This window comes from Ornithorhynchus anatinus, chromosome 5 (assembly GCF_004115215.2).
Source record: "Ornithorhynchus anatinus isolate Pmale09 chromosome 5, mOrnAna1.pri.v4, whole genome shotgun sequence".
NCBI lineage: Eukaryota > Metazoa > Chordata > Mammalia > Monotremata > Ornithorhynchidae > Ornithorhynchus > Ornithorhynchus anatinus.
Genome location: NC_041732.1, coordinates 24,336,801 through 24,348,965, shown reverse-complemented (window position 1 = coordinate 24,348,965; position 12,165 = coordinate 24,336,801). Strand labels below are relative to the sequence as shown.

At 44.9% G+C, this 12,165-nt stretch overlaps 1 protein-coding gene across 1 annotated transcript in view; it reads right to left on the bottom strand.

Annotated features, from left to right (window-relative positions):
• Window positions 1-12,165, bottom strand: part of CHD2 (chromodomain helicase DNA binding protein 2) — a 106,449-nt gene that overhangs the window by 22,075 nt on the left and 72,209 nt on the right. Inside the window, 4 exon segments of the mRNA XM_029065848.2 lie at window positions 2,888-3,027; window positions 5,583-5,624; window positions 8,420-8,595; window positions 10,163-10,336. Of these exon segments, the coding sequence (XP_028921681.1) occupies window positions 2,888-3,027; window positions 5,583-5,624; window positions 8,420-8,595; window positions 10,163-10,336 (532 nt within the window).

Genomic DNA, 12,165 nt, shown 5'->3' with positions numbered 1-12,165 from the left:
AGAGTACAATATAACAAGAGAGACATTTCTGCCCACTACAAGCTCATAGTCTGTGCTATACTTCGGCTTATAGGCTTCGCTCTTCTCAAGCCAAACTACTCACCAGGCCTTGTTCCATCTCTTTGGTTGCTGATCTCTAGCACATGCCCTCCCATCTACCCGCACTTCACTTGTCTGGGCCTCAGTTACCTCATCTGTAAAATGGGGATTAAGACTGTGAGCCCATGTGGGACAGGGACTGTGTCCAACCTGATTAGTTTGTATCTATCCCAGTGCTCAGTACAGTGCCTGACGCATAGTAAACACTTAACAAAAACCAGAAAAAATAATTTCCTCCCTCTGCACTGTTCTTCCCATCTTCCAGGTTCTTCTGCAATCACATCGCTTCTGGGAGGTCTTCCCTAATTAATCTCTTCTTCCTAATGTATTCCCCCCACCAACTGCCAATGGAGTATCCCCATGTCATCAAACCACTTGGGTTCTCACCCCCCTGCATTACACTTACATTCACATCTTTCTACTCTCCTGCTTCCTTGAACCTAAAATGTAGTTTAGAGTTCATCTCCCTCACTAAATTGAAAACTCCTTGAAGGCAGTGATCTTATTTATGAACTATTGTATTCTCCCAAGCACTTAGTACAGGATTCTACACAGCGTAGTAGCTCAATAAATATTACTAAATTTACTACCTGAGTCTTCCCCAAGAGTGATTTGATTTGTACTTTTACTGTAAGCACCCATATAATTAGTACAGTACTTTGCACACCATAAGTTTTGGTTATGAGGGCATCTCCTAGCTCCAGAACCTGGCAACCTTCGTGCTTGATTCCTCTCTAGCATTTATCTCTACATTCAACACATCTCTAAAGCCCACTGGTTCTTCTTCTAAAATACTTTCTGCATCTGCCCCTCCCTCTCCATTCTTCCTTCCCATTACCCTGGTTCACAGTCCTATTGCCATCTGGTTGGATTCTTCTAACAGATTACTGGTAGCTCTAATCCCCTTTGGTCTACCCTCCAGCCGGTTGGACCTTTTATCTTCTTAAACCCAAACTCTCTCCCCCAAAGCTATGGCTATCCAATCCTCCCACATAAAATTCAAAAACACTCCTAGCAATTGGCTTCAAGGCTTTCCACCAGCAGACACCCTCTTATATGTTTTTTTTCTCACCACACCTCACCCTGCACTCTTCAGTCCACCCAAGAAAATCATCTATTTCTTGCTCACAATTCTCATCTCCAATACACTATTCACACTTTTCTTTCTGCTTGGGACTCCTACCCACTAAATCCATCCCCACTTTCAAAATCACCTCCTCCGTGAAACCTTCCCTGGCCAATCTCTCCACCTTCTTGGTAATGCTAGCTCACCAGTCACCTTTGCACTCAAATAATCAATCAAGAGTATTTATGGAGCAATTATTGTGTGAGGAGCACTGTACTAAACTCTTGGAGGATTACAATACAATAGAGTGGGTAGACATGATCCTTGTCCTCAAGAACTTTACAATCTAATGGGGGAAACAGACACTCAAATAAAGTACAGATAAGGGAAGCAGCAGAGTATAAGGATATGCTGGGACTGGGGTGAGAATCAAAGTGCTTGAAGGGTACAGACCCAGGTGCTTAGGCACAGAAGGGAGGGTATTTACCTGTTAAACTTCATATTTTTTTTGTTTTTCAGCACGTATAATTATTCTATCCAATATAGTCAAAAGAGCAAATCTGTGTCAGTTTACCTCTCCAATTACATTGAAAGCTTCTTGAGGGTAAGCAGGTCTTTTATTTCTGCCCTATGCTCCCACGGGCAATTTGTGTGCAGTGCTTGGCCCACAACAGAGTTCAATAAATGCCGCTGTTACTGCTGCAGCTGATGATGATGACAGAATGCAAAACCCTTCCACCACAAGTGGACCAGGTGTGAAATAACTCAGCAAGAGATGGCACCGAGGTGGCTGAAGTGCAATAGTCACTGTCCAACCTAATTGAGTTGTAGCAGTACCGGGCTTAGTGCAGCTTACACAGTAAGTGCTTAAATAGTATTAACATTAACAGTCAGAGGACTGACCTGGAGTAGGACAATCCCAACTCCACTGCTTCCTGCCTCTACTCAAGTTCCTGAATTTCAATTTCCCCATGAAAACTGAAGATAAGGATACCTTCCCCACTTTCCTATACATTACACATGTGAAACAAAAATGAAATTTTGAAATCATGGCTGCAAAATCACCTTGAATTCCTCAGAAGACACTAAATAAATGCAACAACATTATTATTTTCCTGACAGTAATGAGCCTTGCCTGTATCTCTTTTTTTAAAATGCTCCAAGATATGCATGCCAGGATGCAATTGCTGCAATTGCAATGCAGTAAGCAATTTTCAATCCTAATTGAGCAAACTGTCCACCTTTTGCAGAAGAGGCAAACAAATACACATCCTCCATTTTGAGATGTTCAATCTGCTGCCCTCCTACTCAAAGGCTCTGGCTCTCACCTGGCCCTGAACATTCCAGACTATTGGGAACCCATTATAGAGACCCATACCTCACAGATCTTTTTTGTCTTTATGTTTAGTGGGTTTTTATCCTCTCCCCTTTTACCTGCCTCCTCTCCATAGCTTCTGTATTTTTAGAGTGAGAACCCCTTGAGAGTCAGGGATAATGTCTAATTCCCACCTGTTTGTTCTTTCCAAGAGGTTAGTACAGTACTCTGCACACAGACTACTGCCACATTATGACCTTTCACAACCAAAAGCATGGCAGGAAAATAAAGACATAGCCCCTGCATCCAAAGAACAGCTTGGTTACGTATTTGGAACCTCTGGAACCTTTTAGGACACAGGAACCTGTGTTTTCAAATCTCGCTGGGACCAGACGTTGTCTACTTACCCTCGCTGGCATTCTCTCTCAGCTGCTCCTCGTGCTCCTGCATGGCTGACACACAGCTGTTGTGAATCAATTCCCCCAATCGCTTCAGATCTGCAACAGACTTGTCAACCAGCTCGGCATCCCGGGCTATGCACTCCAGCCTGGGGAATAACAAATGAGGGACACTTCAAGGCCCTGCTTCTGCTTTTTTCTGCATCACACACACATACGGCCTGTCTTGGAAGCCAGTTCTAGAGACCGAATCTCCTTCTTCTGCCTTCATTTTCCTCCATTTAATTACTTGGTGAGGGAACCTGTTGATTCATCAATCCTGTGCCACTGATGAAAACACTTAACTATGAATAAGGCACACAAAGTTTTCAGAGTTATCTTCAAATGAATCCCTTTGTAACTGGGAAGGGAGATGTGGAAATACCCCATACCCAGGAAAGAAGTAGCCAAAGTTTTTCTTTCCCTCTTTCTTTTTAACTCCCTGAGCCACATGCTAATAACCTCTGAGCTCTACCTCAGTGGCACAACTAACCCGCTGCTCCTTTCCAGCTGCTCACCCCTTCCTCCCCTGACACCTGCCACTTTCTACGGACTCAATTAAGGGCTGAGCTCAAAAATCACTTCTGTTTCATTTGAGGTGAGAGAGCGTATTCAAATGCCCCAGTGACTGCAAATTTGGTGGCCATTTGGGGACCAGGATGAGCTCCAGTAGCTGTTTCTCCTGCTGAAGGAGGTCTGGCACCAGATTGGCTTCCGGCTCCTGACCCGATCATCTGATGTTCTCTATCACAGAGTGTCAGGCCGGCCCAGCTCTGAATTTCCCTGGGACCGAGACCAGCGCTCTACGCTTAATCTCCCATAGCTATTCAGCAGGACGTGTCACTGCCACCAAACCAGCATTTCCAGCTCACCCTTCCGGGCCCACAGGTTCACAAACTACAGATCAGTTAGGATGCACAACATCTCCACATATCCTACTGCAAAGGGAAATATCCATGTTGTTCTAAGACAAGTGGTGCTTATGCTAGTTCCTTCTTCTTTAGGTCATGAGGAAATACCAATGCTTGAGGAATAAGGGCTCTGGGGCAAACCTGACATTTGTCTTTTTTTTTTTAAATAATGTTTGTTAAGCACTTACTATGTGCCAGTCATTGAACTAAGTGCTGGGGTAGGTACAAGTTAATCAGGTTGGGCACAGTCCCTGTCTCACACAGGGTTCACAGTCTTAATCTCCATTTTATAGATGATGCACTGGGAGGGAATACAAGGTAATCTGCTTGTCCCATATGGGGCTCACAGTCTTAATCCCCATTTTGCAGATGAGGTAACTGACGTGCAGAGAAGTTAAGTGACTTGCCCAAAGTCACATAGCTGACAAGTGGCAGAGGTGGGATTAGAACCCATGACTTCTGACTCCCAAGCCCATGCTCTTTCCACTGAGCCACGCTGCTTCTCTGCTTAACAGAAAGACAATGCCTTCCTTTCAGTTCCCTACAGCAGGTGGCAAATACCTGCCTTTGCCTTCCCAACTCCTCTCCTCGGCCCCACATCCTATTCTCTCTACAAGTGAGTTCAGGAGACGAGAGAGGAGGCCTCTACATTCCTCCCCTCCCTTTTGCCAATCCCAACCAGTAGAAGTCTGGTTGTGAAGAGGATAAGGAAAGGGAAATTTACCATCCCTGCCTAGCATTAGGGACCACATTTTTCCAGGCCAGGAAGATGTGTTTCTGTGGATTTTACCTAGATGGGCTGTTTTCAGCTGTCATCCTTCCACGGCTTCCTCAATACCTATATCTTAACCCAGCCTCTGCATTGGGAATCAGGATTTCTCGGTTCTAATCCCAGGCTGGCAACGGGCTCACTGAAGTCCTTAGGTCAAACTCGATCTCTTGAGTTTCCATTCTTTTGCCTGTAAACTGTGTCGACCTAATGTTTTCTGCCACCAATGACTTCGGTTGAGCACTGCAATCGTCCAGTTAGGAGTCAAACACATTCTGATCACTTCTAATACCGTCTCTAATACCACCATTTCTTCTCCAAAGTGCCTCTCACTAGTTACAACCAGAAACCTTACATAGGCTCCTAAATCCCATTTGCTGAGGCAAATATATTATCAGCAGCAATGGCCAGGAGAACAGTTCCCTTGAGATGGCTCTGGTATAGTTTGGCGTTATTAACATCAAACTGAGGAAACATAAAACTGGCTGGTTCCAGCACAAGTCTCCAAAATTCCCATCCTGGTTTAGACTATAATGGGCTATGACAAGTCCCAAACTAGCCTTAATAATAATTATTTGTTAAGTTCTTCCTATGTGCCAGGGACTATTCTATGCGCTGGGGTGAATACAAGCAAGTCACGTTGGACACAGTCCCTGTCCCACATAGGATTCTCAGTCTTAAATCCCATTTTACTGATGAGGAAACTGTGGCCCAGAGAAGTTAAGTGAATTGCCCAAGGTCAAAAAGCAGACAAGTGGTAGAGCTGGGATTAGAGCCCATGACCTTCTGACTCCCCAGGCCAATGCTCTATCCACTATGCCATGCTGCTTCTAAGTGCTGCCTTACAAATTCAGGTAAACTGACTCACAGTTCACAGTTCATGGCAGAACAGCAGACTCCAAGTGCTAGGCACAAAGGAAAAACGCAACACTCACCAGGGCACATGGAAACACTGGAGGAGAAACTGGCAGAGGTTTGGACTTACCTTTCAAGGGGGAGTCCAAACTTCTTGTAAGCCTTGATGAATCTAAACAAGAGGGAGAAAAAGAGCGGGAAGAGTTCCATAAGAAAGATATCCATGTCAATACCCGCTAAAATATGCTGGGATTGTGGATTTTCAGCTAAAATCTGCCCTTTCCTCTCCATCCAAACTGCTACCAAGTTACTCCGGTCCCTTATCCTATCCCGTCTTGATTACTGTATCAGCCTCTCAGATGATCTCCCTCCCTCCTGTCTCTCCCCACTCCAGTCCATACTTCACTCTGTTGCTAGGATCGTTTTTCTACAAAAATGTTTAGGCCATGTTTTCCCACTCCTTAAGAAACTCCAGTGGTTGCCCATCGAACCCCACATCAAACAGACACTCCTCACCATTAGCCTTAAAGCATTCATTCACCTTGTCCCCTCCTACCTCACCTCACTACTCTCCTACTATAATCCAGCCAGGACAGCATGCTCTTCTAATGCCAGCCTTCTCTCTTTGCCTCCATCTCATCTATTTTGCCACCAACCTCTCATCAACATCCTGACTCTGGCCTTGACCACCCTCCCTCCTCATATCTGAAACAATGATTCTCATCCGCTTCAAAGACTTACTTAAGGCACATCTCCTCCAAGAGATCTTCCCTAAGGCTTCCTGTCCTCTTCTGCCACTCTCGTGTCACCCTGATTTGCTCTTTATTCATCGCTCCTCCCAGCCCCACAGCACTTTTGTACACATCTGTAATTTATTAATTTTAATGTCTAGACTGTAAGCTCACTGTGGACAGGCAATGTGTCCATTTATTGTTGTACTATACTCTCCCAATTGCTTTGTACAGTACTCTGCACACAATAAGCGCTCATTACGTACGACTGATCTACTTCACTCCCATCATTTTAGGTAGTATGGAAGGTTGGACATTTGGACATCTTCCCAAGTGACTTCCTGATTATGCAAAATAAAAAATCTGCTTTTGGATGCTGTTCCACCCAGATTTACTAAGAATGCCCCAAAATTGGCTGAAAAGGGGTAACTGAAGAATCAAGCTTCTTAAAACTACCCTAACCAGAGACTGGGTTGTGAATCCTTGCTGGAAACAGGCCCAGATCATGCTATCTGACCTTGCTGATAGGTATTATCTTGGAGTGGGCTTCTATTTCAAGAACATAGGACTCTCTTCTCAGAAGGAAGAGATCAAGGGATTTTATTTCTAAAGGACACCCCAGGTACTATTTGAGTTAGAATGGGACGAGGCTTCCTCAAAAGCAAAATATCCATAAGCAAAACTTGCTTGGCCTAGAAAGTTGTTTCGGTTTATCATGTGGAGGGGGTGAGTGTGTTTAATCCTAATAGAATAGGACTGGAAGGGAAGACCAAAGTGCAATGCCAAAAAGGGATCTTGAAACCTCTGTGATGGGAAGCATGCTTGACCCAATTGGCAGTTCCCCTAAAAGATAAGGGATGAAGACAAGGCATGAAGCGGGGTGTTGCAGGATGGAGAGGGAAATGCTCCCATCAAGGTTTTTAAATTCATCCATCACTCATATATGTTGAGTGCTTACTGTGTGCAGAGCACTTTAAGAAGCTTTTGGCCTAGTATGATACAACAGAATTGGTAGATAATAACAATAATAATAAAGTTGGTATTTGTTAAGCGCTTACTGTGTGCAGAGCACTGTTCTAAGCACTGGGGTAGATATAGGGTAATCAGGTTGTTCCACGTGAGGCTCACAGTTAATCTCCATTTTACAGATGAGGTCACTGAGGAACAGAGAAGTGAAGTGACTTGCCCACAGTCACACAGCTGATAAGTGGCAGAGCTGGGATTCGAACCCAAGACCTCTGACGCCCAAGCCCGGGCTCTTTCCACTTACTTTCCCTGCCCACAACAAGCTTAGTCTAGAAGGACTTGGATATATCAAGGGACAAAGGACTAAGAAAAGGGGCCTCGAGAAAATATTCTAAATGGAAACCCCCCTTTTTCTTGGATGCCCGATTCATTTTTGGGTATAACCTTTGCACTCCACTTTCACTTACTGCTTCTCACTCCTTCCCTCTCTTTTTCACTTCTGGGCCCTCCCCAGAAAGTTCTTCTCCTTGTCATCAAAACGGGGTTTGAAAACTGCTGATGTAAAGCTGTGTCTATGCTATGTAACATGGCCAAAGCAGTTCCATGCATTCCACTGGGCACCTGGATTCCACTCAAGTTTTCTTCTAGCCATACAGAAAATGGATGGCTGAGGACAATACTCCTGATTGGCTTGCTTGAGCAGACACTGTCTAAAACTGGAAACCTCTTTAAAAATATCAAGCACTGCCCAACTGTTGTTTGCTACAGGGGATGGATGATGACTGTTTACTTCGGGCAAACATGCCTGGACTCTCTATAGAACAGCATTTTTTAGAGAAAAAGCCAGTCACACGCCTGTCATTTTAATGAATTTTGCCAACGTCTACCATAAGCCACACAAGATTTTTGCTCAATGCCACTAACTAGGGAAGGGGGGAAGCAGATAATCAATCTTATCCAATGTCAATTAATTAAATTTACTGAATACTTATTGCGTGCAGAGCACTGTTCTAAGTGCTTGGAAGAGTACGCTATAACAGAGTTGTTAGAGGCAATCCCTGTCCAAGAGGAGCTTACAATGTCAGCATTAAACACCTTGGGTGTATAGGGAAGAGCCACTCCACTTCACCAGGGCTCCACTCTCCCACACACCAAACCACAACTTTTCTCCCGACAAAAGGCGAGCAGCCATCTGATCCCATGGCTGATTTGAGATTGGCCAACCAAGTGTAGGCTTTGCAGCTGGGCCTAAGCAGGAGCCCACACTGACCTCCTGATCTCAGCATCGGTAAAGCCCTCTACAAGGTCCTTCCTGACACTCCGGGGACGTCCTCTGCGCTTGGGCCTCTTCTCATCGTCCGTGTCGTCTGTCTCGCTCTCAGAACCGGAGGACCTCTGGGCCCTTCTTTTCGATTCAGCATCCGAGTCGCTATCGTTTGCCTGGGCCTGAAAGAGTCGGTTTGGGAGGGGTATAATAGAAGATGGAAGAAATTTTTAAGAATGTAATTTTTTTTAAAAAATGGTAATTGTTAAGCATTTACTGTGAGTCAAGCACTAAGTGCTGGGGTATATAGAAGTTAATCAGGTTGGACATAGTCCCTGACCCACATGGGGCTCCCTGTCTAACTATAAGGGAGAACAGGTAATGAGGCACAGAGAAGTTGCCCAGAGTCACACAGCAGGTAAGTGGTGGAACTGGGATTAGTTTCCCCAGTTTTCCTGGCTCCCGGGCCCATTCTTTATCCAATAGGCCATGTTGCTTCCCTGAGATGGTTAAGGTATCTTCTATTTGTGAAGCACCGGGCTGATGTATAAGGGTCTGCCCGCTATGGGTCTTAGTGGTGAGAGATGGAAACATTCTGGGTAACAGGCTGATATAGCACAACCAATGGGCTTTCCTCCTGTTAACTCTTTTGTCCTTCCACTAACACAACCCATGATTACTTTGGGGCATGCATTCCAGAAAACAGTAAGTCGAAAAGATGGGAAATAATCCACCCTGAGCTTCCAGGAATGACCACAAATCCTAGGAGAGATGGAGGCTCACAGTGTTGAGATGCAGGTGGGGGCAGGACGGGTGATGAGGTGTCATAATGGACTTTGAGTCTCACGCCAGGAGGAGAGGTGAAAGGCAGAAAGAGATGGCTTAGAGGGATGTGGGAGGGGCAGATCACCTACAATGACCCTGGTACTCTTACCATTTCAAACCCAGGCTCATGCTCAAAACAGAACTGAGAAGAGTTAGGTTTCTTCCAGGTCTCCTCCACCCTTGGGAAATCATTTCTTATGACGAGAAATAGCAAATGAGATCTCAGACTCCTATCTCCTTTTCCCTAGCCCCCCCATTTATTATTATTATTACTATTATTATTATTATGGTATTTGTCATTTGCTTACTGTGTTGTAAGGGCTAGGGTAGATTCAAGTTAATCAGGTTGGGCACAGTCACTGTCTCAGCTGGGGCTCCCAATCTAAGCAGGAGGGAGAACAGGTATTGAATGCCCATTTTCCAGATGAGGACACTGAGGCAGAGAAAAGTTAAGTGACTTGGCCAAGGTGCACACCAGGTAACTGGCAGAGCTGGGACTGGAACCCAGGTCCACTGACTCCCAAGCCTATGCTCTTTCCACTAGGCCACACTACTACTATTTCTCACTGGGCCACAACATGTCGCTTCATAGGGCGTACTACCTTCCAGAGACCCAACCACACTGCAAAGGAGGTTTAACTGACCTTCCAAAAGATGACATCCCCCTTAAAAATGGGGGTGGGCGGGGAAGAGAGGGAAAAAGGCAAGGGAGGTTGTGCAGAAATAGAGGTGGAATCATATTTCAGAAGTCTTATCACAAATCCATGGGTTTTGCTTGGAACAGGAATTAAGAGCTCAAATCAAAGTGTGACTTCTCTTTGTGGCAAATAACACCTTCTGCCCCCTTTAGAGTTCTTGGTTTCTTCCCTGCAACTGACTCCCCACCCACTGACCCCCCAGGGGCATCCATGAACAGCACTGCACCTTTTTAGTAGAACTCCTGATTCGGGGCAGCATGTAGATCTCCTCCAGCTCCTTCTGGCGCTCTTCCTCCTCCACTTTCTTCCTTTGCTCTTCCGGGATGATCTCATCCCAGTCCTTATGGGATCGCTCTTCCAACTCTGTCTCGTCATCCTCCATAGTTGCAAAGTTGGCCACCTTAAAGCAAATGCACCCAAGTCAGCATGAAAAGCTTCTCCCCCGTCAACAAACATGCCAGCTCATTCTATTTAACCCATTATCTAGTACCTATCAATTCTGTTCCTGTTGAAGTCCACTGTGAAGAAACTCACATTCTAGGAAGCATGCTTTGATAGATGCTGTGTCCATTTTCACAGGTACACAAGCATTTCTTCCAGAATCGCTTTGCACTCCATCTAGATAGTTCCCTAATTCCACAAAAAATCCTACCCACAACACACAGTAAAAACATACGGCATGGAAGAGCTGGGAGTACTAATAAATGCTATCATTACTACTATTACTGCGGAACTCATTCGCTCCCGTGGCTTTAACTACCACCCCTATGCAGATGGTTCCCAAATCTACATCTCCAGCCTTGATTTCTCTAACTCTCTGCAGTTTCATATTTCCCCCCACCTTGAAGACATTTATACATGTATGTTCAATCAACACTTCAAACTTAACACATCCAAAACAGAACTCCTTATTTTCCCACCTAACCCCTGTCCTCACCTTGATTTTCCCATCCCTGAATTTCCCTCACCACCATCCTTCCTGTCTCACAAATCCATAACCTTGGTGCTATCCTCAACCTATCAGTCTTATTCAAGCCACATATTCAGTCTGTCACTAAATCTTGTTGGTTCAACCTTCACAGCATCGCTAAAATCCACCCTTTCGTCTCCAGTCAGTCAGATGTATTTACTGAGCGCTTACTGTGTGCAGAGCATTGTACTAAGCATTTCGGAAAGTACAATATAACAATAAATGGACACATTCCCTGCCCACAAACTGTTACCACATTAATCCCAGCACTCATCTCACCCTGATTACTGCATCAGCCTCCTTACTGACTTCCCTGCCTTCTGTCTCTCCCCACTCCAGTCGATAACTTCACTTTCCTGCCTGGATTATTTTTCTACAAAAATGTTCAGTCCATGTTTCCTCACTCTTCAAGAACTTCCAGTGCATCAAACAAAAATGTCTACTGGCTTTAAAGCACTCAATCACCTTGCCCACTCCTACCTTATCTTGTTGCTCTCCTAGTACAACCCAGGCCACTCACTTCACTCCTCTAATGCCAACCTACTCACTGTACCTCCACTTCTTCTATCTCGTCACCGACCTCTTATCCGTGACCTGCCTCTGGCCTGGAACGCCTTCCCTCTTCATATCCAACAATGACTCTCCTCATCTTAAAAGGCTTATTGAAAGCACATCCCTTGAAACAAATTAATGGATCCTTAAATGAAAATACATGGAACCAAACAGGATGTATTTTAGCTAACAGTAATTGACCTATCAGTCAATTGAACTATCAGTCAAACAATGGTATTTAGTGAGCACTTGCTGCGTGTAGAGCACTGTACTAAGTACAATACAACAGAGTTGATAGATACAATCCTGACCCACAGGAGCTTATGGTCTGAAGGGGGAGATGGATATTAAATTACAGAGAGGAGAAACAGTAGAGTCTAAGGATATGTATATAAGAGCTGTGGGGCTAGAATAAGTATAAAAACACTTAAACGGCACACAGCCAAGTACATAGTTGTCACAGAGGGGAGGGCAGATAGGAGAAATCAGGGCTTAGTCAGAGAAGGCCTCTTGGAGGAGGTGGATTTTAGGACTAAACTGTGATCGACCAAAATTGGCTCACTTCACAGCTGTTCGACCTCCAAGGTCATCGTATCTACTCGAGGCAGAAATCCGTAACAGTATTCCTTGGCAAAACTGGAGTTTACAGTAGAAAAGTTTTCAGATGAAAACATTCCGGCTCCGCCACTTGTCTGCTGTGTGACCTT